The sequence below is a fragment of the Ambystoma mexicanum genome, chromosome 8 (genome assembly GCF_040938575.1).
Source record: "Ambystoma mexicanum isolate Mex_15411 chromosome 8, UKY_AmexF1_1, whole genome shotgun sequence".
NCBI lineage: Eukaryota > Metazoa > Chordata > Amphibia > Caudata > Ambystomatidae > Ambystoma > Ambystoma mexicanum.
Window position 1 is genome coordinate 1,491,484,868 of NC_090929.1, and position 27,898 is coordinate 1,491,512,765.

The following is a 27,898-nucleotide window of genomic DNA, read 5'->3' on the forward strand; positions in this document are numbered from 1 at the left end:
CCCTCCGCAATAGCAAAAGAGCTGCCAAAGCCACATGGAGAAAATCGCTGACTACTCCCAACAAGGCAGTGTTTACCTCTGCTGCCGCCACTTCCAAATCAGCAATCCTCAACACCAAAAAAGAGACATAACAATAGAACACTCAATGCTAAATTTGGCACCAAGGAGCTCTTTAGCATCCTGAGGAAGTTGGAGGCCCCAGCTCCTCCAACACAAGCTTGATTCAAGGATGCAGACTGGTGTGCTAAAATTCAGAAGGCTCTGACAAAAAAAAAAGAGAAAACAAAGAACAGCCTAGCAAATAGCTCCAATCTCAACACTCCAGTGGATCCCCCCCCCCACATCCTGCCTTCCGTTCTCCATTTCACCAGTCACTCTGAAAGAAGTGGAAAATATCATTCAAGTCCTAAAACCTTCAAGGTGCTAGGGAGACATCTGTCCTGCCACAGTCATTAAGGAAGGCGCCAAAGACTTGACCCCCTTCATTACTGCGGTGATCAACTTCTCGTTCAATACTAGCTCGGTCCCCAATAACCTCAAGGAGGCCTGGGTCATGTCCCTCCTCGAAAAAACCGAACCTAGATCCTAACATACCAACTAATTATAGGCCTAGTACAACTGTCCCCTTCCTCTTAAAAATTCTGGATAGAGTGGCCCATCTCCAAATTCAAAAACATTTGGAAGATAACAACCTATCTGGCTTCAGACAGAGACACGGTACAGAAACGGCCCTCCTGGATTTAAAAATCCAAATGGATGAAGCCAAAGATAACGTCAAATTGGCCATCCTTTTGCTCTTGGACCTCTTGGCTGCATTTGATCTGGTCGACCACCAGATCTTCACAGAACATCTGTCCACAGCCGCTGCCTTCTCTACAAACGCTGCTAAATGGATCGAGTCTTTCTATCTAACCGAACAACCAGGGTATTTGCACCTTCCGCCTCGGCCAATCCAGTCCCCATCCATGGTGGAGTTCCCCAGGGCTCAAGCGTATCCCCGACGCTCTATAATATATTCCCAAAGCTCCTTTTTGATCGTCTTGATAACATGGGTGTCACCTACACAAACTATGCAGATGACACCAAGATTCCCATCACATTGACTGGTTGCTATGTAAATGACTCCAAACTGAATGACATCTAACTGGAAATCCAGGCGTGGATGGAGGCTCATAGTCTATGTCTTAATGATAAGACAGAGCTCCTGATCATTGGCTCACAAGCGCGCCCTAAAAGAAATAATAAATAAATAAAATAAATAAACGGTACACCTCCTTCAATATTGACAGGAATACCATCAAAGCGCCCAAAGAAGTTAAAACCTTGGGCATCTATCTGGACTCGACACTCTCACTTAAGAAACAAGTGAACGCCACAGCCTCAACAACAGCTTATATCAATAAACTGATTAACGCCTGCAAATCTTACATATCCGCCTGCAAATCATACATATACACCAACAGTTGCATTACACTAGCAAGGGTGTTAGTCCTATCGAAGCTGGACTACTGCAATACTCTCTACCTAGGATCCTCAGAGTGCAATCTTAATAGACTGCAGGTCCTACAGAATAATTAATTAAGATCAGCATTAAAAATACCTCGATCCAACCATATCTCATCCATTAGACGGGACGCCCACTAGCTCCCGGTGCGTGATAGGATCTCCCTCCGCACGCTCGTCATCACTCAAATGCTTGTCAAATACCGCCACTAAATATCTGGCTGACAAATTCTCAAGATACCATCCTGCCAGACCTACCAGATCATTCTACTAGCATTTTCTGAACATCCCGAGGTTTAAATTAAAGACTGCGGGTGTAGCCAGCTTCCCAGTTGTGGCCGCCAAAAGTTGGAACTCGCTCCCCCTCACTATCAGAGCTGAACCTTCCTTCAGAGCCCAAGTAAAAAACTGGCTTCTTGACCTGAAACATTAACAGGCCACAAGTAATTCACTACTCTCACTTACTGTTACCTCTGCACTCTATTCACACCATCATGTATCCTGTTTTACTGTACTTCATGCACTGTTGACTAAATTCTAACTACTGTCGATTCCGCTTCTCATTTAAATATGTTTCATTCAGCTAGTCAACGATTCTGTAACCCTCTCGTCGATAAGCTCTTCATTACTATGTATTATATTTATGTATGCTTTTGTAACCCCTGCTATAAGTTACAGCACCCAGTTATCTCAGCGTTAGGTGCGCTTTATAAATAAATAAACAAAAATAAACTGACCAAGCAAAAGAAGCACCAGGGAATTGTGCCAACCCACTACAAAATGTTGCACAGCACAAACGTAGCTAACGTTACTATGAAGAAGCTACTCTGACAAATTAACACCAGAGGTGAATTAACTGCTTACCGAGCTAAAAGAAATACTTTAGCATGCACAAAACGATGAAGCGGTGTGGTGTATAGATGTGCCCACCTCACATTATTCTTTTGACCAACTTATTAGTGCACAAGAGGCAGACAAAAAAAAAAAAAATCTTCATACACTCAATGCCACAGAAAGAAGTCAACATCTATATACTTGAACAGGGCACAGGCCTTTTTATTCTTGCTTTAAGAAAATGTCCATAGCTCTCACGAGTCTTACGTTGTACCTACTTTAAAACACATTTTTTCAATTGCAGACATATTCGTACCGCTAGGTGTGGTAAGTCAGACATAGGAGCTGAACCAGAAGACATAATTTTAACAAGTTTTATTGAAGGAAAATAAGCCTCAAGAAAGCTTTGATGGAGGTTCCCTACCTTCCAAAGAAAATACTTTAGTTCTTGCCAGAATGCCTCACATAAATTCTGTTCAAGACGTAGTCTACCCTATGCTCGCCCTACCACTAAAACTAAAAACAATGTAAGTTGTGCCAAGTACGTTTCACTCCCACTATACTTCGGCTTCTGGTGGCTGGTTTCTGACCTTTACCCAAAGAGTTATCAATGTCTTGCCTGACCCTGGGCCAGTCCTTCTCGTTCAAAACAAAAGAAATAAATGTCTCTCAGTGTTCCTTGTGGCAAAAAGGTCAAACAGTTTGACATCTCTCGGGATGTATTCTCCTCTGTTTAACTTCTAGCTCCTCCTGACCTCTGATGGTTGGTATTCACAATACTCAATGTTCTCACCTCTTTTGGCAATATCTGGTGTCATTAGCATACCTTTCTTGTTCCCTCTTACTCAAGCTGTGAGATTTCTTATCCTATTGTAGACTTTAAATTGTTCTGGCCCGGCCTGGACTCAGCAGCTCCGCTGGGTAAAGTGCTTTTCTTACCCCCCTCTTGTTTTTTTTTTACTCAGTTATACCTGGGCTGGGCTATTCAGCCTTCCTGCGTGTATCAATATCCACCCTTTGGTAGATTATTTGGACTTCCAGCTATTCTGTGGGCTTGTGCCTTTCTCAGCCTGCTCATCCCCTTGTTGGGTATACAGATTCTTAGCCCGGTGTAGGCTCTGCTGTGGCATTACCACAGTTCACCCACTCTTGGTACGAGGTTGCGTACCTTTGTTCCAGCAGTGATGCTCATCCGAGGCTTCGGTGTCTCTAGCCAGTGCGGTGCCTCGCCAAGACCTGGCTTCGGTCTGTGCGGTTACTCCCATTCAAGGCTGACAGACTCTGGGCCTTGCTCCGGCGGGACGTCAACCCGCTGCTCCTGGCTTGGCTTTGCTTCCTTCTGTTCGGCGGTACTGGACTCTCCGGGTTCTCCACCTTGCACAGCGGCAGCATTCCGCGGGTTTGCTCGACTCTCAACCCACCACTTTGACGCTGTCGATCCTCCTCCTCGTTCTTCCTGTGAGGGAGGGACACCCTCCTAAGTGTCAGCACACAAGCTGACATTTCTCACTCTCCGACTGCTACTCTCTCAGTATTGAAGTCCATGGTACCTTATGTTCATCCTGGGAACCAAAAGGTGAGAGTTCATGGTTCCGCTCTCCAAAAACAGGCGGCAACAACTTTGCATCAGAAACCAAGATTTCCACTCATAAAGGGCCCTGTACATTACTGTACTATTCAATCCCCAGGTAACCACAAATACTTGAGACTGGGGAGAAATTGGAGGTGGAATAAAACCTTTACTTGGGCATTCTTGCCCCCAAACGGGGCTGAGGGTCACCCACAGTGAGATCCCGCTTGCCCTGTCCCCTAGGGAGGAACTTGCATAACAGGCTCACCTCACTAGTCCCAAAAGGGATGGCTCACGATAAAGGAAGAAGGGACAAATTCCCTGGAGTCGCCACACTTGGATAATTGAAGGCTTCTGCATCACCAGCTTTTAATGCTTTGCCTGGATCAGATTGCACATGTATTTTGTCAGGGAAAGGTGAAATGTCATACTGGAAATCATTAACTACTGCAACTAAATACAGTTTGCCACTTATTAACTTGGAAGACAATTTATGGATACATAGGAAACATTAATTTTCCAGGTTTATCAGCCCAGAAACATCATCCCAATTTGTAGAGTTCTTCTGAAATATGTTTTCTAAGAAACAGACAATCTGGAAAAAAGTACTACCTACAAGAAGTGCTTTCTGCCTGCAATGAAGCGAGACAACCAACCAAGATGACCCATCACAGCCAACCACTACATCTCCCATTAGACATGGAGGACAGCGAAATGGCTACTATTCTCTGTGAAATGTAATGTCGGTCAGTCTCCATTCTTCAGTTGAGATGTTTGAAGAACAAATGCAGACCACTGTATAAATATTTAGCAAACAACTTACCTTGCACAGACATATGCAAGTGTGGGTGAAACTATTAACTGTGTGAATGTTTATTACATTGTACCAAACTCAGCAGACTGACAGTGAATATGTTGATCACAATTAGTGACCCACTAAAGCTGGGGTAAAGTGTCAAATTGAAAGCTACAACCATGCATAATAAGTTACTTGATTCCTTAGTTTACAATATGCAATGCACAAAGCCAACCATTCCTTACTCTGCAAGAGCCAATTATCACTATCCAATGTCTAGCAGCAGTTAAGCAACTTTAGTAGTTTCAACATTACAGTCCTAGTATGTAATCACATTTCACAGGTTAAAATAAGTAATAACTACTCAAATTTCATATTGATATGCAATTTCCTGTGGACATGTTTGAGACACTGTTCTGCTCAGTCAGATTAAATGTTATTAGGGCCACTTTTTATGCTTTGATATATATTTCAAGCAAGACCTACAAAATTAAAGTCTGCTCATAAATGAGTTCTTGATTATTTTATTATCTTAGTTGGTGGACATCATCAATTCTACATGACACATCACCATAGAAATGATTCATTGTGGGGTACTTTCGTAAGACAAGACCAGTCCAAACTTTTCCGCACTAATACTGCCATGAACTTACAAATTCTCCCATACACCGCACAATGGTCATTAAGCCCTCATCAGATCATTCCAGCAGGATAGTCTCAGGTCACTCCTATCACACCCCTAACACCTTTCACTGCTACACTGGAATGTGTTTGACATAGTGAGAAGAATCCAGCAGTAATATTGGCGTACATGTCTAGCCCTCAAGAACATTAACCCAATTGTTAGGGGTTGGTTTGTGTGTCAAGTGAGCACTTCGACTTGGGTTGCTAGAACAGGACCTGTATTGTCACTTACAGCAGACGAGAATAATATATCTCAGGAGGTTATGTGCCTTACAGAACACAAGCCTACATAAATGTAGAGTGTTTATTAAGTGAATAAGTGAAGCACATCTGGCAACAGTGTGGCCGCAGTAGTTGTAGATTGAAGAGCATGTGGTGAAGATTAGTTTAAACACTCCAGCAAATGCGAGATGCGCAGAAGAAAGCACAGGGGAATCAGAACTCTTGCAAGCAGCACTCCTGCTCTCATACTTTCCCTGCAGTTTTCTAAATTTCAAAATTATTTTGTATACTGTATAATGTAATCCTCTGTTGTCAAAGATGTTCATGGATTCCCAATCTACGAAACACACACAAACACACCTGATTATTTATAGCATTGAGTTGTCAAAAAACACCTTTATCGTCCAAACATTCTTAAGTGGTATGTATGGTGGTCAGGGGAGGAATTGGGCCCAGAACAAGACAGAAGGCAGCTCAATCATTCCGTGTAGACACGAGGCCCAAACTCCCCCCTCACCCCAAAGCTGAGGAAGCCCTCTGCCCCTGACTGCCGCAAGTCTCCTGTAAGCAGTGTCTCAATGCTTGCAGCTAAAATGACCAGACATCCCGATTTTGCTGGGACGTCCTGGAATTAGGCCCTCAGTCCACCCGTCCACAGAGGTTCTTTTAAATTTAAAAACCCTATCTGGGTTTTAGGAAAGGGCAGGTGATCACTGCAGAGATGCAACAAATCAAGGTGACATTTATAGGTAAGAAACGGAAATAAATCTCTGCCATCTCAGGGTAGGCTCGAACCCTCAACCTTTCTGTTCACAGCCACATGCACTTACTGATTGCATTACGAATACTAGACAAGAAACCAACATTGCAAAACCTGCAATAACAATAAAAGCAAAAGCTCTTGTTTTTAACATGCTTAGTGTCAGAGCCGAATATGCACTATATTGGAGAAGTGCAGGGAGTGGGGGTACTAGTGGAGGTTACAGTGGGCTTGGGGCACTAGTCCTACCTTTATGTTTGTGGCACGTCCCAGTTATTTATTTTCAAACTCTGGTCACCCTACTTGCAGCGGAGCCGCTCACATCTTCAGACTGCATCTGAAAGTCGTCCTTTGCTCAACAGCCCCAAAAATTAAACTGTCCAAAGCCATACATATGCCTCATGCTTTGCACACATTTTACTGTCAAGTTGTCTATTCTGACAAAGGAAATGAGCACAATACCAAGTATGCATTGTGAGGGGTCAGAAATGTGAGGCGGACAACTTTGTGAAGATTTTTCAAAAGATGCCATTTAATTAACTCAAAAGTTTGGATAAAATGCCTCACTTTCCCTACCCTGACAAGGATTTCCCTGCCTATCAAAATAAACTGAAGGAGACACTAACAAAAAGGTTAATGTACCTCACACTTATAGATATAACAAACTTAACAGGGTGACATGACAATTCCAACATAACAGAAATAATAGTCAAGTTCATCATTTAACCTTCTCTCCTTATAATCTGGGTGAATTGCCCTTCCCTAGATTCAAACGGGATTTTATTTAATAGTTCAAAATAATAAGGAAATCCCATCTTGCAACAAAAGTTCCAATGCAGTTCTTTTTGTTTCAACTTATTCTTCCTCCAACAGTTCACAATGTTCAACAGATTTTTGCTCTTTCCACTTGCGTCAAAGAATTCAAAGCAACTTCTTCTTATAAACCAAGAATACTTCCATGGTTCATTAGGATAAACAAAAAGGCCTTTGTCAGTATAATTCTGCATCAGTTTGCAAAACACTTGTTTTAACAATACCAGATGATTTTTCAGAAATTCACATAACTCTTGCTTCAGCACTATTAATGTCAGGATGATTCTATAACAGTTCACAAAAACACCCAAGTAGATCTGACACTTCAAGACTTTTAACCACACCACAGTACTTCAATTATTTCAACCAGGTCCACTCTCCTGCCTGGACAAATACAACTACTACAAGTACTTCAGTGGTAAACGGTTTGTTACCAACCAGTTAGCAAATTCTTTTGCTTCCCCAACATCAAGTTTGACTACTTCTTCAGGGAAGACAAGCAACACATGGTGCCGATTGTTACACACTTGTGATTGTCACACGCAAGGCAGATTATGCTCCACTCCTTCTGAATATCTTCAGTCAGTAGGAGAGGTTTCCTGCCACTCTTGTTTCCCCACTTTCACATCAACCAACTGGTGATAATGGTGTTCTCTCAGTCTTACACTTCTTTGGTTTTGAGAATGTGGGTTTAAGTCAGTTCCTCTTATAACCTTCTTTACATATGGGCAATAGGTTTTACAAACATTAGATTTATGAATTGGCTCCTCCTGACTTTGTCAAGGATGGTTCCTTTTTGTTTGCCTTCATACAAATCTCTTTTGGCAATAGATGTTTGTATTGGTTTCTTTAAATATTGCCCGCTCTTGTTGCATGCCTTTATCCTTCCTGACCCATACAACCACACTTTTCTGGTCTGTTTGTCAAATTCTGCCACCTCCTCCTCTTTCAATGAGCTTGGTTTTTTAATAGATTAGTGCTCAGCTTTACATCAGTTCGATATTCAAAATGGATTTATTTTTCTCCTTCACTCTCTTCAAACAGGGTTTTTAATTAGGCCACCCTGACTTGTACAGTGGGTGATTACAGAGCGCTTTGGGGTCACAATTGCATAGTGGACTCACCGGGCTTGGCGTGCGGGTCCGCTCACCATGCTGCCTCCAGGTCTTCTGCTTTGTGTGGCCCGCCAACCTCCTTCCTGCGGCCTGTGCCACTTGAAAACAGAGCGTTCATTGCTCTGGAGGCTCTCTGGTGCTCGCGTGCCACCGGAGCCCACCTCACTTTGGGGGAAACACTCAAAGTTGACGCTTCCTGCCGCGCAACCTCTGCAATTACGGTCTCCAGTGGGAAAGCTTCCAACTTCAACGCTTCCTGCTGCGCAACCTCTGCAATTAAGGTTTCTAGAGGAAGAGCCCCTTTCAGGACCGGCAACTGCTCGACTCATGACAGTGTTCCCGGCGTCTTTGCTTTTCTCCTGTTTCTGCTTCTTCTGCTGCAACGTGGAGAGACCACAGCTACACCATCTCCTGCTGCTACTCTTCTCTATGGCCTGCACCTGAGGGGGCCTTGTATGCCTCCCAGTCTCCCTCAGGTGTGAGTCATTACCATTAACAGGCCGCAACTTGCAGGCTTGTGCCTCCACATCCCTCTTCTTCGTCCCAGTAATTTGGGAATTATGGGACTTTGGAGTCCACAATGAAATCAAATCTCTACCATGGCTTCAATTTTACAGTATGCCATCAGAAGGCTAGGGTCCCTGGGAAAGTTATAAAAAGGGTTTTCCCATTCTTCCCGACATGCCCACCTACCCCCATTTGATCCTCCCGCAGAACACCACCCCCAGGGTCAAGGTCAGGAAGTGTCTGCCTTTCCCTGGCCACATGAGATTGGTCCCAGGCCAAAGGTTTCTGGAGGAAATCATCTTAGCAGTTCATGCTCATGGTGGGGTGGTCAGGAAAGGTCTCACTGACAAAGAGGGGTTCATGTTGTGCGTGCCATATTTGTGAACGGGGGAGCAGTGAAGCTGGCGCAATGTTGCAATTTTATATGTACTCGGCGTAGTTAATGTGAATGGGATATGTGTTACCTTAAGGGTTACTTTTTGTTCAAGTTGATCCATATTAGATTTGCACGCTCGCAGCAAGATAAACGTCAATCTAGATATGGTGTGCTACGAAGTACCTAGAAGCTGTGGGCAACAAGGAGTTTCATAATGCGCATGCGGGGAAATGGGCTTGTCACGAAAAACCCACAGTGAAGAAGACAATAGTTATTAAACATGCATGCATTCATATACATGCAAATTTACAAATCTGATCACAGTGTGCTCTTTTTATGAAGTGATTAAACTCTGCAGTCAGGGGTTTGCAAGTTGAATTTTAAGTGACTAGGAAAAACTGGCTTTGCAGGGCTGCAGGCCGAAAGAGAGGTAATGATTAGCCACAACAGTGAGCAGATGGTCAGCCAACAAACCGGCCAAGGTTTCTATGGCTTGGCAGTATCGCAAAGGAAGATGTAATCTTTTTAAGTGCATGGGAGTTTTATATTTATTTTTCAGGGTGAATCGGTCACTTGCTTTTGACCAACAATAAACTTGGGGTGAAGTGACTCTCGAGGCCAGAGTAAGCGGTACTCATGGGTTTCGATTGTTTTCTCAGGATGTGCCATGCATGTAGAATTGGTAGTCGTTTACATTAGAGTGTTCCGGAGATGCCAACATGTCAGGGAAGGTGAGATGGTTATCACCAGTTCAAAGGGAACCTGTTTATTCTGCCCCTCATGTTGTTTGAAGTATTCCGGCAAACCATGTGCAATTATATTTAGGGTTAGGAGGTCTCAGACCATCTGAAACTTGTAATAGATTTACGTTTGTATGTGAATGGTTACATATGTGATGATGTCATGACCTACCATGGACAGATCCTAAAAGAGGGTGCCTTGTACACATTAGCCGAGGATGGTAGTTGATTATTGTGACCAATGAGAACCAGGGAACTGGATGAAGATTGGATTTCTTTTGTATAGGTCTTGACCAATCACTTCTGGGGGGTGGATTGTAATCAAATATAAAGGAGCGGGTGGGCATGCCATCCCTAGCTCCCAGCCTCTCATCTCTGTCATACTGGAACAGTAGAAGAACCCTATCTGGGACAGCAGGTATCATCCCAATACTGCATCGAGTGTATGAGACACAATTGCACTCAAGACAACCGAGAGGGTGGAAGGATGTCTGCACACACCACTGGACATCATAGAGCTATAAGTGAAATCTGACAAGAGCAGAGTGACGTCATAGAGGAAATATACTGAGACTCATTGAAACGATATGCAAATACTCAAAGAATAAAAGATGTAACTTAAGTAACAAGAGAAACATGTAATTCAATATGAAGAAATCTATGTATGCAAAGAAAAGTAACCTGCTGACTAATAAGTGTGTATACGCAGAAACGCAGGGTAGATGAGACATATAGAAGCTTGCTGCAAAGGAAAACATAACATGGCTAGAGCGGCCATGATGGAAAGATGGATGTTGGACTCGTATTAAAACCAATCAAGCTACCTCAGAAACAGACCAGGTCTGCAGAGTCAGGAGATGCTGGAAAAACAGCTTTGCCTGAGGAATAAAGAGGAGTTTATTGTCCTGGGATCAAGGATCCTACTTCAAGGAATAATTGGAAGGCACAAAGGGAGTCAAAATGGTAAGCCATGTACGTAAGACATATTTCTCTTAGATTAAGCAAAGGAGAAAACACCTGCAAGAGCCAGGTATTAGACAATTAAATATGCAGAAAACCTATGTATGATGGATAGGCCAGGAAGGGTAATCACGCCCAGCTCAATTGAATCAAATAACAGTAAATAGATGGTTGAGATGGACACATTTGTGGTCTCCTCACACGTGATTCAGAAGTCGCAAACAAGGGCTATTCACTAAGTCCAAACGAAGATAATGGTGTGCCTACACTACCTTGAATGTCCCAGAACAGAGAACAGGCTTTGAGGTCAACTACAAAGAAGAAGCTTTGGCTTGGGGCCTGACCGATGAGAGATGATGGACTAATTGGGAAAGTGGTGAGTAGCCGTTGCTTATGGCACCTGAGTTTCGATTTGCTTACCTGCTGCTAACGATCCGAAAGTCCAAGGTTGGGAAAGCATGCCAACCAATCAGAGGGTCTATGTAGCAACATGTTATACAATGTTGCAAAGATCAACCTGCTGCCCTTTTTCCAGGTATGATCTGTATTAAACGTACTTAGAGGTGGTTCAAGGCATGCCCACCAGATAAGGGGCAGCCAATGAAGTTATTAACACTTAATACATACTATAGGTACATGTTCTCTTAACCAATGCCTCCCTTTAAAAGTGCCAAGGACACGATTGCTCGTCCTAGGTGAATGGGATTCCCCATTTTGATTATTTTTCTTAGTAGTTAAGTGGTTAAGGTTTTAGTTTGCCATGTAGGTTGACATCATAGATGACACATATCGAGGTATAAAACCTTTGCATACTCACACTTTGGTCTAAATGCGTGAATTACTTACTGCCTGTTTTTCACCAGATTGCACTGCTTTACCTAAAAATAAAGTAATACTTTGCCATATTCTTGGAGTCTGTCCTGTTATTTGGGTCCCAGAACATTATTTGGTAATTCCATCTAGCACATGAGATGCTTCAAGGTGCTACAGCACAAAAATATATGGGAGTGTTCTGTTGCAAAAATGTATGTAATGTGTCAACTTGTGTGGTTCAAGGAGACTCCGGTTAGTTTGACTCTACAGCGTCATCTAGCCCCTCCCCAGACGATTGTACAATAAACTGGCTTTACGTACCTGTACAGGCTTAAGTGGTGGGCCGCCTTGGATTGAGGTGATGAAAGTCCCATCCGCACACTCAGAAGGTATGCACGTTTGAATTACTAGCGCAGACATGTTTGATAAATTGGTGGTCATTCTTAAGTTACCAAAATGCACTTTGTTTTTATGCAAAGCAGCCAGCATCCTATATTCAGCCATGCACATCATTTGACACTTTCTGCCCACACCACTGACAATCTGCCCCCCCCAGTCTCTCCCACACCACTCACAATTCAACCTCCTTTACCTACCTCCCCAAACCCCCCAATAAATAGGGTGCATTTCTAGCACCGATGGTGGTAATAAAATCAGCAAAGAGTGCCCCGAGGCTGGGAACACTCATCTCTCCTCTGATAACGACAGGTTAGAGTGGAGTGTGTAATTGAAACACTAACGTGACGTAAACAAGAGCAGTCACGGTGTGGACAGATTATCTTCACCTTTCAAGTACCACCCCTATCTGCCTTATTCAGCCACTAACATACGAGAGAAAAGGAGTCAGCCACACCCTTTCAGCCCATCAACAGGAAGGACGAGAAGAGTAAAAGACAAATATGTTTGCACTACCTTGTGAGATATGCGTCATGCCCGTAATGCAAGTAAGTGACGGACGTTTCAACTAATCGGCTTGGGCGCCGTCTTGATGTAGTACTTCCAAACAGTAACTACTGGCGCTACGAAGTTAGGGTAAGGCAATGAGTTGTAACGGTTGACCGGGATTAGAGATCAAGCTGCGGTGCATCACTGCCTGGGGTCAGAGGATGTGCCTGACGTCTGTTCTGACAGGTGAAGTGGTGGGGCTGGGTAACTGTCAGTAATCTCTGACCCCACCTCTTACAGAGCCAGGGCCCGTAAACATGCCAGAGAATAACGTGAAAAAACGGTAGCACATAACGCCCTACGCCATCATATCTACTCACATTATCAATTACAACGGGCTGGTTGGCGATCACATCATACGACTCCATGGTGAGTCCTCAGGCTGTGGAAGCTGGCAGGGTGCAGCCGCACATGCGCAATGTGATAGCCAGGAAGAACAGTTGGTATTCTGCTGCGCATGCACGCGGATCTCTACATTCAACGAAGCGCCGCGATGAGTCAATAGCACCGTTTTAACAAAGAGCTAGAGTGCTCATGTTCTTTATGAATGACTCATGGCCGGACACCCGCGGACGCCATGCTGCAGGTGTAGAAGATGTGCAATGACATAATGTCCAAGGGCCAAGGGAGCAGGAAGTGTACCGAATGTGTTGTTGTACAATGCTTATTGGAATCGTCTGTTCCAAAGAGAATGAAAAGAGTAATGGTGCCCCTCAAGCAATGAAACTGCATGGTTGGATTCGTGAAAAAACGGCTTAGGTAGAAAGATCAAATCAAGATGCAGCCTAAAAGCTTAATCACTCATTGTATAGACTCAGGAGAACCGGGACTATTGTTCTATGTAGCCATCATTCTTTGAAAAAAATCTTGTAGGACTTTTCACTTTAAAAAATCGTAATTAGCATAATGAGGATTGTTATATTCTTTTATGTTAGCTGCTGTACTGGGCCTCACCAGTATAGCAGTTGGTTTAGAGCGTCTAGGTGTGGTGGCCCAATCAACACAGGAATGATTGTAAGGTGTTTATTATCAGCACCTTGTAACATGCAGAGCACTTGGCATACTCGCTGTTGAGTCCTTAGTGAATCAGTGCAGTTGGCTTCACTGCACTGACATGACACTTTCTATCTGCAAGTCTTAACCTATTTACAAGAGCTCCCAGGAGGCCACATCATATGGCCATGGAATTACGCTCTGAAGATGTAATGTGCAGTACCAGGGTGCAAGGCTGCTAAGTGGGGGTGTACTAGAGCCCCACCCCCACCTCAGAAGGAACGCTGGGGCTCGACCTGTTGCCCTGGTAGTCCACTCTGCGTCTCGCGCTTTCCTGGCTTTGTGCGCGCTTCCCGTGTGTAATCTCGTGAGATCTTGTGGCTACAAGATCTCGCAGGACGAGTCCCCACACTAGGCTTGTTAGTGGAGGGTTATACTGAAACCTCACCAAAGATATTGAGACCTTAGTCAGCTGAAAGAAAGCAAATAACATATGAGCATGCAAAAGGTAAAATGATGGTAAAGCAGGAAGTAGATGCTACAATCAAATCGAGGGAGGGACAGACCTGCCTGTGATGAGAATCGACGGAAGAACAATGTATGCATGTATTGTGGTTCCGCTGACCATTTATTGGTTTCCTGCCCTAAAAAAACTGCTCGGAAATGCCAAAACTCGGCACTACAGGTGTCCCTGTGTCGGGTCCAAAACCGGACTCCAATCCTCTTATGTCTTCATTTCCGATAGCTGTCCCAGTGTCTTTACGCTTTGGAAGTATTAGTATACATTCCAAGGCTATGGTGGATTCCTGTGCTACAAATAACTACATTGATGTTACGTTTGCCAAGACATCTGCTATACCTACTGTAGCAAAATCTATACCGGAAACCGTTAACACTGTGGACGATTCGGCATTGACTTCGGGTATGGTGACAGAAGAGACCATCCCTGTTCGGTTAGCACTACCCAACGGACATACTGAGGATGTGGTTTTTGATGTGATTGCTGCACCCTAATAGAAGTTGATACTGGGGCTTTCATGGCTCACGCTTCATAATCCCGCCATCGACTGGGTTACGGGACAAATCCAGTACCCATCCACGTATTGCAATGAATACTGCCTTCAAGATCAGGAAGTAACTAGGGCCACACCAGTCTTAGGGCCTCATTACACGGTAGGCGGTAAGGGTTTACCGGTACCGGTAAATCATTACCGCCTTACTACGAGGTCCCTTTGCTAATTGCGCCATGGTTCTCTGCCTACCATGTAATGAGGCCCTTAGCCTTAATGGAAGGGGCCTCGACCATTGGTGCGGTTCTTCCTACTAATACTCAGGTTCCATGTGAATACTGTTAAGATGGATTTCTGAACTCTGTCCTGGAGGGGCAGAGGCTCAGAAGGACAGCCTAGTTTCTTGGAACAGGGTAACCTCTGGACAAGCCAGACCAATCAAGGTAGCGATCGCGGCAGTCAAGACTAGTTCTAGAGAAGGGTGAGGGTGACTGAAAGCCCGCAATGAGCACACAAAGCAAGGGCGCTTACAAATTACTCCAAGCAGGTGTTATATTAAAAATATAGACTCATTTATTACAAGGCCTTCGTAATATTGGCCATAGCAAAGAATCACGATAAAACTCAAGTAAACAACACATCACAATCAAATACAATATATATACAATTACCGAAGGGTCTAAAGAGTTCGAAGCATGAAATATGCAGACCACCTAGATGGGGAGGAAAACAGGCAGTGCATTTAATCGTTAGACCCAGTTCGCCTTCAGAGGCCACCCAACTAGAAGGAAGTCCGAGCCCTACGAAGAGTGGAGCCTTGTGCTCAAAAGTACCTGTACACGCTGGTGCCAATGGGCCAAGGGGAGTCTCTTCAAGGAAGTAAGGCAGTTCAGAGCGGTGAACAAAGGAGGGCGAACAGATCTCCGCTACTCAAGCGCGGCCTCCACTTGCGGGCAGAAGCAGAGCGCAAGTGCGAAAAAGGTGTGCTGTTTAACCCAGCGAGCAAAAGCTACGGGCTACTGCAGGAGGGCGACCAGTTCCTAGCGTTGCTACTCACCGGCCCCCGATGCAGGCAGACCCAGTCTTCTCCGCGTCAGTTTCAGTGCTGGCAGGTTCAGATACGAGCAGGGGACGTCTCGGCGTCATGTAGATTCCGCGGCAGCAGAAGTTAGAGTTGAGGATGTCCCAAACGCAGTGAACCCGCACAGATTGTTATTTCAGCCCAATGTACACTTCTCACTTCAGACCTGGGAATGCCAAGTGTACGAATCATGTGAGAGTGCTAAGGACTCGGAATACAACACAACCTGACGGCGGTTACAGAGCAAGACTCCTGTGTAGGCTGGTCAGTCCACTGGATGGCCCAGAGACGCTTCCGAAGGCTTACGTGCAGGAGATGATGAAGATGCCGAGAATAGTTGTTCCCACTATTCCAAAGGGTCGAAGTACCAGGACAGGCCTTCTCGTTCGATCAGAGGCAGAATGGTTTCACAGAGCGATAGCAGTGCAGAGGAGCAGTCCTTCAGCGGGTCACCAGCGATAACTCGGTTCAGCCTCTTAGTTGCAAGATACTTGGCTCCTTTATCCGTCGTTCGTGAGAACTCAGGAGATCGACATGGTAGTGGTGTTTCCAGCCTCCTCTTATCCAGAGTTCCCTTTGTGCCAAAACGGAGAGGACCCAATGGGAGATCTGCTCACAAAACACTCACACCATACGTGGACCTATCACAGACCACAGTGGTCCCAGGCATTCACGACACACTAGACCCTCTGGCACCCAGGATGTGTATTGGGACCAGACATCCCAGCCCACATCCTAGAGGCACACACAAGGCCTGTAGAAGCCCGCGAAAGCATCTGTGTTTCGCAGGAAAGTACATGCCCAAATAAGGAAGGCCCCAGGTCGGCTCGACCTGGGGAAGGTGAAGGGGGCAAGACGGTCAGTGGGCAGGACAAAGAGCCTCGTGGTCCGGCCATTTTGGAAGCCAGGCCACCATTTTGGGCTAAGCGCGAGAAACGCGCTTAAACAGCCAAAAGGAGCTCAAAACACAAAGAAACGATCGCTGCCACCAGTCCTGTCCGTGATTCACTTGCACCGTTCGTTAACAATCCAAAGAGAGTGTCTAGGGCCTGTAGAGTGACTAGAGACCCAAGAGAGCAGTAACTTAGCTTACAGTGCCCTCTTGTGTCATGTTGCGCGAAAGCTGCAACATGATAAAAGAACTAGGGAAAACAACGTTTCCCGGTACTGACTGTCTTAAGGGCATGTCCGTTTCCCCGTAAGAATGGAGCGAAAGCCCAGAGGAGTGCAGCAGAAGGCCGCGCTTCTCTGGCAAAGTCTAGATCATGGTGAAAAACAACAGCAGAAAGTTTAGGGGTTTCCACATGGAAGGAAAATTACCTATAATTAAGAAATCTTTCCTAACACTCACCCCTCCCAGACTATGGACAGGGGGAACTAATCCACCCCTGGATGAGTCTCTTGTTCAGGTCGGTTAAACATTCTGGACAACCCATCAGCATCGCTATGTTGGACACCTGGCCTATGCTCAATAGTGAAGTCAAAGCCCTGTAGACTTATGGACCACCTAAGCAACTTTGGATTCTCTCCCTTCATGTTCATCAGCCACTTTAAGGGCTTATGGTCAGTTTGCACAGTGAAGTGGGTCCCATAGAGGTAGGGCCTCAGCTTCCGTAGGGCCCACACAACAGAGAAACATTCTTTCTCCAATGTGGACCATCTGAGCTCTCTGTCCTTAAGATGGCGACTAATGAAACCAATAGGGTGTTCCTTACCCTTCTCATCTACTTGTGATAGTACAGCTCCTATCCCAGTGTCAGAGGCATCTGTCTGCACAATAAAAGGTCTTTGATAATCAGGGGCCCTGAGAACAGGGGCCTGGCACAAGGAGTCTTTTAAGCCGTTGAAGGCCTTCTCACACTCGTCGGTCCAAGTTACCTTCTTGGGTTTCTTGGGAGTGGTGAGGGCAATCAGAGGGGCAGCTATGGTGCCATAGTCTGCCACGAAGTTGCGGTAATACCCCGTGAGTCCTAAGAAGGCTCTCACTTGGGTCTGTGTAGTGGGGGTAGGCCAGTCTTGTACTGCTTGTACTTTACTGGGAAGAGGATGTATCCTCCCTCCACCTACTTCATGTCCAAGGTAAACCACTGAGCCTTGTCCAATCTGGCATTTACTAGCCTTTATGGTCAAGTGTGTTTTCTGAAGAGCCTGGAGCACAATCCCGAGGTGTTTCACACGGTCTTCCCAGGTGGCACTGAAACTTGCTATATCATCCAGATATGCAAGACAGAATTCATCCAACCCATTCAACACATGATTCACAAGCCTCTGGAAAGTGGCAGGTGCATTCTTTAATCCGAACGGCATTACCCTGAATTGGTAAAGACCGTCTGGAGTGGAAAACGATGTCTTCACCTTGGCATGTTCTGCTAAGGCTATTTGCCAATAGCCCGCAGTGAGGTCAAACGTGCTGAGGTACTTGGAGGCACCAAAGGTATCCACCAGCTCATCTGTTTGAGGCAAGGGGTGTGCATCTGTCTTGGTGACAGCATTCAGAGCCCTGTAATCCACGCAGAACCTCAATTCAGAAGTGCCTGCTTTTGGAACCAAGCCACAGGGCTGGACCAAGGACTACTAGAGGGTTCAATCACCCCAAGATCTAACATTTTGTTGACCTCTGTCTTAATGTAAGACCGTACTTTTATCTGACATCCTGTATCCTCTACTTTTGTTAAGAACGCTGTCTCCTGTGTCTATGTTATGTTTGCACCAAGGTGTCAAACCAGGGGACTGTGAAAACAGGGGGGAAAAGTGCCTAAGCAAACTTTTCACCTCAGCCTGCTGATCAGAAGTCAGGTGAGGGGCCACTCGGACACCCTTAAAGGAGCTATGTGAAGGACTGCTTTGGAACAGGTCGGGGAGAGGTTCAGACTCCTCTTCCTCAACATCTGAAGCCAGTAGCAGTGCTGCGATTTCGACTCTTGGGACGAAAGCCTTCAGCCTATTTACGTGGAACACCTTTGGAGCCTGTCCAGGCCTTCCAAGGTCCACTAAATAGGTAACCTCACCCAGGGGCTCCACCACTGTGTAAGGGCCTGACCATTTGTCCTGTAAAGCTCTAGGCCTTATGGGATTCATGATCAGGACTTGCTGACCAGGTGTAAAGTTGATGAGGGAAGCTTTCTGGTCATACCAATGTTTCACCAGCACTTGTCCTGCCTTCAACTTGTCACTAGCCAGACCCATCAGAAGTACCATCCGTTTTCTGAGCCCTAGCACATAGTCGACTACGTTGGTAGTAATAGGGGGAGTGGGCATCTCCCATCCCTCCTTGACTATGGCTAAGGCTCCCCGCACAGGGTGACCAAACAGAAGTTCGAAGGGGCTGAAGCCAACACCCTCCCGTGGTACCTCTCGGTAGGCAAACAGTAAGTATGGTAAAAGAAGATCTCATTTTCTTCTCTGAGGTTCTTCCAGAGCCCCAATCATGCTCTTTAACGTTCTGTTGAAACGTTCCACCAGACCATTGGTCTGGGGGTGATATGCAGAAGAGAACTTGTAGGTGACCCCACATTCTTTCCACGTAGCTATACTTTGACATAAAGTTGCTACCTCTGTCAGACACAACTTCTTTAGGGAAGCCAACCCTAGTAAAGATGCCAAGTAACGCTTTTGCAACTGACTTGGCAGTTACAGTTTTCAATGGGATGGCCTCAGGATATCTGGTAGCATCATCGACTAGCACCAAGATAAACCTATTGCCTGAGGATGTCTGCGGGTCAAGGGGACCAACGATGTCGATCCCTACCCTTTCGAATGGTATTGTCACGCCGCCCGCCTTGGGGTTCACTTACCTGAAGCGGCGCGCCCCATCCTGGAGGATGTACCCGCGCTTTCGCTTGGAGCTCCAGGGTTGTCCTGGTCCTCGGGCGCTTCCGGGTTCCTTGGGCATGCTGGTCTGCGCATGCGCAGGTGGCCGTTTCGCAATCTGCGCATGCACACTGCACGGGGCACTCGGTTTGGACAGCCTCGCGGTCCACGCCTCTCTCCAGGCTAACCAATGCCTGGGAGACAGCACAGCTTGCGTTCCAAGCCTCCCAGGTGTTGGTAGCCCTATTTAAGGAGCCCGGCCATTCATTCAAACCGCGTCTCAACGCGGTTTGAATTGGATCGTGTTCCTCGCCGGTACCTTGTGCATTCCTTACCTGTTACCTGATTCCCGTTCTTCCTTGTTCCTGGTACACCCCGTGGTTGTGTTGTCCTTTCCTCCCTTCTCCTTGTCCTGTGGTTGGGGCTCCCTTTTCCTTTCCTTCTGAGTTGGGGTGGTTCCCCTCCTCCTGTTCCTTTTAGTTGGCCCTCGCCCTTCAGTACCTTGTCTGCCTGCCTGCTCTGCCTCCCTTTGCCTTGGTTCCTTTCTTGTGAGGCAACCTCTACCTACCTCTGCCGGATCCAGCCTTCTACAACTTCTACTGAGACCTGATCCTTAGGACTTCCATCTTCCGGATCCAGTCTTCCTGGGGACTCAGTACCGTATTCTGGAAAGGCTCCCCCTGTCAGTGCTTGCACTGTCCTGACGCCACGCTAATCAGGGGAGAGCGCACCCGTGGCGTTGGGAGCTGGTTCACCTCCAACCCGGTTTCCACTCGGGTGGGAGCTGGGCTGGTTTCCCGCGTCATCAACCACATCTCCGCAGGATTCCTGACAGCCTGGCATCTTCTTCAAGGTCCTCAACTGGATGAACAGGTACGCAACGTCCTCGTGACGCAGTCTTTAACAGGTATTCCCACAACTGGGAGTGGTACCAATGGAGCTTGGATTGTTTGGCCACTAACTGGCAGATAACTGGCAGGAGGCACAACTCCTGCAGTGACTTTCTACTTGCACCCCCATCTTGGGCCAGTAGAAGTGCATGGATAACCTTTGCTTGGTCCTCTTAATACCAAGGTGACCAGCAAGGGGCACTTCATGCGCCAGCTGCAGGAGGAAGGGTCTTACAGCAAGGGGAACCACCAACCTCCTATGGTCTCCTTCTGTAGACTCTGTGGGCTCACTATACAGGAGTCCACCTTCCCAATAAATCTGATGCTTCCCAGGAGGTTCACCCTCAAGCTGGGAGCAGGCCTGTTTCCTTAGGCCTTCCAGAGATGGGCACTCACGTTGGCCTCTACTGAATTCTTCCCTGTCAGGGCCACCTTCTACTAACAAGTCTTTTAGTTCAGGATGGTCATTGGGGTCAAATACTTCAGGTATCGCCACCTCCTCGTCAGGCCCGGGCGATTGACCAACTTCCTCCACCGCAGTGGTAGGTGAGTTCGGGGGAATATTTTCTTTCCCTCGTTTTGATTTTCGTACTCCTTTAGCCTTAGGTTTCCCCTTTGGCTGGGGCAGCGTATTGGTCTTGGCCAATGCTGCCTGTGTTTGAGACCGTGTACAGGGTCTGTCAGCAGTGTTCCTACGAGCCCTAAAGCTCTGAGATCGCTGCCCAACAAGACCTTTCCTGGGACGGTTCTCTGAATGCTCACTGGAATCCTGACTGCTGTACCATTTAAAGTAAGATTTACAGGTATTACTGGAAACATGCGAGTGGGCCGTCAGCCAACTTAGTGGGCATCAGAGTAGCTCTGGCAACTTCCTCTGAGTCTACCAAGGTAGAATCCACTACAGTTCGACTGCACCCACTATCCCTAAGAGCTGGAGTATCTACTCCATTGATCAGCACACTGTCTTTAAAGTAGTGCTTGGTATTATCTGGAATCCTAGCATAAGCCTCTGCGACTTTAGGCTCCCAGGAACCCAGGGAAACTAAAACTACCTCAGCTTGTATCCCACTGGGGAAGGAGTCTGAGGAGAAGGATGCTCCTGTAATCTCTTCTTCCTCGTAGGAGGAGAAGGCCAGATTAGCGGAGTGGACCCCAAAAGGTTTAAGCTTACACCGGGGATCCCCCTTCACGTGGTCAGTTGCTCCACAAGCAAAACAAGATCCATTGGGTCTGTTTACATAGGGAGGCTTATTGTAACCAGAGTTCTGTTTCGGAGGCTGACCTCCACTACCCTGTGAGTTCTCTTGTGTCTTACCCTTATTTTTCTTTTTGTGGGCCTTTTGAGAAGAAGATTTATCAGATTCTCCACCCTCCTTATCTTTGGACTTTTTCCCTTCCTCCTGCTTACCAGGATGAGTTTTGTCCTTATGGGACACTCGATGTGACACCCATAAATCTGCTGCAATGGCAAGCTTGTTTGGATCTATCTCCTTAGATTCCGCCAAATGCTGCTTAAGCTCCAGGGAAGAAGATGCAAAAATATGTTCCAGCATGACAAGACTTATCATGCCTTCAAAGGTAGAAACCTTATAACCTTCGACCCAGCCAGTCAAGTTTTTTAAGGATTCGGTTACATAAGATACCCAAGTACCACCTTCTTTTTTCTTAGACTCTCGGAATCGTTTTAAATATTGGGCAGGAGTCTTTCCAAACTTTAGAATTAAAGTTTTCTTCAACATTGCAAAATCCGCTCGCTCAGCCTTTGACATTTCCATAATGGCACTGCAGCCACAATGGGGCAGTCTGCTGAGTAACCAGGCAATCTTATCAGCATTGTCAACTTATTGAACTTCACATGCATACTCAAACGTATTCAGCCAGTCCATAATGTCATTCTTTTCCTCATACACACTGAGCAGATCTTTTGGAAACCGTGGATGAGAGGGTATGATATGATATGATATGATATGGCATTTGTAACGCGCCTATACGCAAGTATTTCAAGGCGCGACGAGGCAGGGAGGGGGGAACAAGGGGAAGACAGACAACGATCCTAATAGGCCAGGTGTCATTCAGATCGCGCAAGTGCAGGGGTAGGGCGAAGGGAGAAAGTGCATGGGGAAGGGGAGGGGGGAAGTGCAGTACAAGGTAAGTAGAATAAAATAAAATAAATAAATAAAGAGGGCCAGCTGGTGGCAAGTGCAAGGTAAGTGCAGACAAGTGCTGGGAAGGGGGGGCTGTAGGGATACAGAGACAGTCCCGCAGTGCAGGGGTTGCCAGGGAGGCAGTGCAAGTGGAGGGTGTCCAGACATTTGGTCGACCTAAAACTGGTCGAATGACATTTGGTCGACGCAATTTGGTCGAAAACCATATGGTCGAATTTTTTTTTTTAATTATATATTTATTTTTCGGGTTTTCGTTTTTTACAAAAATGGGTTTTTAGAAAAAAAGGGGGTTGGGGGGACCCCCCCAAAAAAAAAAAAAAAAAAGGTGAAAATAAAAAAATTAAAAAATTCGACCATTTGGTTTTCGACCAAATTGGTTCGACCATTTGTCTGGTCGACCAATTTTTTTCGACCAAATGTCTGGTAACCCAAGTGGAGAGTGGCTGGGCCCAGGACCGGGGTCGGTGAGAGTGGCCCAGTTGCAGATTCAGTGCAGTTTCAGCGAAGAATTAGCAGGGGAGAGGGAGTGAGAAAGCAGAAGCAAAGAGGAAGGTTTGAGGTGCTTCCGGAACCGGAGATGGTTCTCCTCAAGTTTCAGGGAGGCAGGAAGGCTGTTCCAGAGGGAGGCCCCTGCCGTGGAGAGAGATCTACCCCCAGCTCGTAGCTTCGAGAAGCAGCTGACCCTGAGGGAGTTGGAGATGGATGAGCGAAGGGCTCGGGAAGGAAGATATTTAGGAAGAGAGAGTTGAAGGTATTTAGGACCCAGGCCCCAGAAGGCCTTGTGGACAATGCAGAGGGTTTTGAACTTTGTCCTCGCAGCCACTGGGAGCCAGTGTAGAGATTTCAGTCCTGGAGAGATACGGTCCCTGGGCTTGAGGCCAAGGACAAGTCTCGCAGTTCTGTTCTGGATGAGTTGCAGAGGGCGGAGAGTGGAGGCAGGCAGATTAAGATAGAGGCTGTTACAGTAGTCCAGCTTTGAGAGAACCAGGGCTCGGGAGACAGTGAGCTTCTGGGGGAAGGAGAGGAAGGGAAGAATACCTCTGAGGAGGTGCAGCTGGTAGTGTGACTTCTTAGAGACGTCAAATATATGAGGAGAGAAGGAGAGTGTGGAGTCGAAGATAACCCCGAGGTTTTTTCCCTTGCAGGTAGGAGCTTGAAAGGGGCCAAGAGAGGCCGGCCAGAGAGCTGCAGGGAAGGAGGGGGTGGGTGTGCCGATGAGTAGAATCTCAGTCTTACTGGCATTAAGGCAGAGGTCATTGGCGGCACACCATTCCTGGATAGCAGACAGACAGTCAGAGATGAGGGAAGGAGAGGAGGAGGCCAAGGGTAGCCTGAAAATGAGCTGGGTATCGTCCGCATAGCACTGAAAGTTGGGGCAGAGAGCGGCGATGCGGTGGGCAAGGAGTGCCAGATACTTGTTGAACAGCCAGGGGGAAAGATTAGATCCCTGGGGGACACCACAGGTGGAGAAAAAGATGTCAGAGAGGAAGGACCCCAGTTGGACCTGGGAGGGTCGATTGGAGAGAAAAGAGGTCAGCCAAGCCAGAGCCTGACCAGTGATACCCAGGAGGCCCCAGACCCATGTCCAGGACCCTTGGATCTATTTGCAACCTGAAGCTTGGCCAGTTCCAACTGGTGATCCCTGTCTTTCTGTTTTTCTGCCTGTTCGATTTTTAGCTTGGCCATACTGAAATCAAGCTCCTTCTGCCTAAACAGCAGTTCTTGCTTCTTGAATTCAAGCATGGCCTCCCCATCGACACTGGCAGAGGAAACATTAGACATCTCATCCTCCCTGTCCTCGTGGTCGCGGTGGACCAGTGCAGCGGCAGAACCGTCGGTTCTGCCAGTGAGAGCAGCCTCACCTCCTTCGCACTGTCCTCAGAAGTTATAGCGTAAAGCTGCGCTTCTTGCCACGCCACGATTCTTTGGATCATATCCAACTTGGTGCCTTGAGAGGAGACACCTCTCTCTGCACACATCTTTTTCAATGTTTCAGATTTAGAAGCATTTAAAGTTAACAAGGTATTTGTTTCCATACTGTTAGATAGGACTATGGCCTTTTAAAAGTTTTGCTACGACAATTCACTACGTGTCCTGGTAGGAATAACTTGAAATGCCTTCGCTCGTGCAAAACACTGGATACCTTCAGTCGTATCCCACCGCTGCCACCAATTTGTTAAAATGGATTTCTGAATTCTGTCCTGGAGGGGCAGAGGTTCAGAAGGCCAGCCTCGTTTCTTGGAACAGGGTAACCTCTGGACAAGCCAGACCAATCAAGGTAGCGATCGCGGCGGTCAAGACTAGGTCTCAAGAGGGGTGAGGGTAACTGAAAGCCCACAATGAGCACACAAAGCAAGGACGCTTACAAATGACTCCAAGCAGGTGTTATAATAAAAATATAGACACATTTATTACAAGGCCTTTGTAATATTGACCATAGCAAAGAATCACGATAAAACTCAAGTAAACCAACACATCACAATCAAATACAATATATATACAATTACCGAAGGGTCTAAAGAGTTCGAAGCACGAAATATGCAGACCACCTAGATGGGGAGGAAAACAGGCAGTGCAAGTAATCGTTAGACCCAGTTCGCCTTCAGAGGCCACCTAACTAGAAGGAAGTTTGAACCCTACGAAGAGTGGAGCCTTGTGCTCAAAAGTACCTGCACACGCTGGTGCCAATGGGCCAAGGGGAGTCTCTTCAAGGAAGTCAGGCAGTTCAGAGGGGTGAACAAAGGAGGGCGAACAGATCTCTGCTACTCAAGCGCGGCCTCCACTTGCGGGCAGAAGCAGAGCGCGAGTGCGAAAAAGGTGTGCTGTTTAACACAGCGAGGAAAAGCTACGGGCTACTGCAGGAGGGCGACCAGTTCCCAGCGTTGCTACTCACAGGTCCCCGATGCAGGCAGACCCAGGCTTCTCCGCGTCAGTTTCAGTGCTGGCAGGTTCAGATACGAGCAGGGGACTTCTCAGCATTGTGTAAATTCCGCGGCAGCAGAAGTTAGAGTTGAGGATGTCCCAAACGCAGTGAACCCGCACAGATTGTTACCACAGCAGGGCAACGGAGCGGCCGTGTGTATTTCAGCCCAATGTACACTTCTCACTTCAGACCTGGGAATGCCAAGTGTACGAATCGTGTGAGAGTGCTAAGGACTCGGAATACAACACAACCTGACGGTGGTTACAGAGCAAGACTCCTGTGTAGACTGGTCAGTCCCCTGGATGGCTGTGATGCTGGAAATGCATCAGAGGGACAGGGCCTCCGTATCCTTGTCCTTTACTGCTTTTTATTGTGTCTTCTGTCGTGTTTTCCGTGCAGGACTTCAGATGGGACTCTTGGCGGTGCAGCTCTCTCTTTTTGGTTTGGTGAACGAACCCGTGGGATACCCTTATGGAACCCATGGGTGGGGGTACAACCCTGTGCCCCTAGTGTATGTTTTTGGGCACATGTGGGTGGCCCGCAGAGCAGGGTATGGGCTGGTGGCAGCTCCATGCTGAACTTGACAGGTGTGCGGAGTATCCTCCATTTTGGGATACCGCGGCCCTGCCATTGGGATCAGTTGATTCCTGATGGGAAACAAGATGGCCCCTGTGGCCTCTTGCTTTCTATTACCCATTACCTTGTTTTCCCAAAGTCCTGGGAATCCCTGACTCTGTCACTTCCCCCTGACTTTCTGTTGCGTGGACATTCCATTTATGGTGTTGTTGTGAAGGCCCAGCCAGACTAGCTGGAGCCTCCCCGGTGATGTATGTTGTGGGTACCTCCTGTGGGTGGGACCTGGGTGAATAGAGTGTGTGACGAATATGCATTCTGTGTTGTGGGTGTCTAGTATCTGGTGGTTGACAGAATGACTGAGACAACCCTGCCCGAAACTGGTATGAATGCAGCTTGGAGTGTTGAATGGCTTGGTACTTGTCCCAATACACATAACTTGTTGTGAGTGTCTGGAGAGAAGCGAATGGCCTGAATACCTCGTGTGCCTGATTGGCTGCCTGCCTGCATGAATGCCCTTAGTCGTGATTGGATGCTTGAGTGTGACCCAGCGGAATGAATGGGAGATCAACAGTATATCTGGGGACCTCGCACTGCTAGGAATGGTGTTCAGAAGCTGAAGTCCACTACGACGAGTAACTGGAGTAACTGACGCTTGACCTTGAAACCCTGCTGGACGAGAAGAATTGCTGTTGCTCTCCTTCGCAATCTGAAAGCTGCTGTGTTTCCAAGGACTAACCCAGAGAGGACCTGGTAAGGCGCCCTCTTCCCGAGCTACGAGGGACCATCGTGCACAGCTGATCTTTGCCAACGCTCCATGGTAGACAGACCTTCGACAGGCTGCCGACCCGATACGGGGACTGCTGCGGAACTCCAAGGAGAAGCACTCGGACTGTTGTCCGCCACTGTCGCCAACCGCCGTCGCCGACCGGAGCCGCGGTGCTCCCGTTTGCCTAAGAACTTCCATTGATCATCGGACGCTCTCACCTGCATCGTCATCCGCTTGTCTCCCGCTGGAGAAGGCCCGACCTTTGACGCGCCGAGGAGCATCCACCGGTGGGTTTCCTGCCACCTAAGGACCACAGAGACGCCAACGACTCGACGCCCTTGCTGGGCCACAGTTCTTCATCAACTCTTTGCGGTCCAGAACTATCGTCACTAAGGTGCCCCGCACAACTCTTCCTTGTAGGACGCCAACGCTCTGTCGACGAGCACCGCTAGGAACGAAGCTACCACTTCCCTGCCATAGTTCACCCTGTTCACCGTCGGACGTTCAACGGCCCGTGACTCCTGCCTTAAAGGGAGGGCACTCAAGAAGGGCCGTCGATTCCCCGACACCGAACGCCAAGTTCTCCGACACCTCTCGACGATCCGTGGCTCCCGCCTGAAAGGGAGGCACTCAAGAAGGATCGGTCTACGCATCGTCGGAGAACTCTACTCCATTGGGGGGGTAAAACCTTAATAGGAAGAAGTGAGACTATTGAACATATGGACTGGGCTTGTGCGATATATCTTATTTTACAGGTTGCCCAGGTGGGGGGATCTCCACACAGAACTGTGTCTAGGTAACGGGGCCAGCATTCTGCCTATTGTTTCAACCATCTTACGTTCCTGCCTATCTCTATTGCTGGTTTCCTCATTATTAATCTGTGTGACATTTTAACCGTATAGTTGATGCACTTTAATGAGATTCGATAACATTAGTGGTACCACTTTAGAATTGTATATATTTATCATTGTTGACTTCCGAGTACAAAGTGCCTTATGGTTATCGTGTACATACCTTTGAATATTAATTATATAAAGACTGTGTTT

At 47.0% G+C, this 27,898-nt stretch overlaps 1 protein-coding gene across 1 annotated transcript in view; it reads right to left on the minus strand.

The window, feature by feature from the left end:
* ACTR1A (actin related protein 1A) overlaps nucleotides 1-13,107 on the minus strand; it is a 569,768-nt gene extending 556,661 nt beyond the window's left edge. The window contains exon 1 of the mRNA XM_069611673.1: nucleotides 12,959-13,107. Coding sequence (XP_069467774.1) covers nucleotides 12,959-13,006 — 48 coding nt within the window. The 5' untranslated portion in view covers nucleotides 13,007-13,107. The remainder of the gene's footprint in view (nucleotides 1-12,958) is intronic.
* Between the last annotated feature and the right edge of the window lie 14,791 nt (nucleotides 13,108-27,898).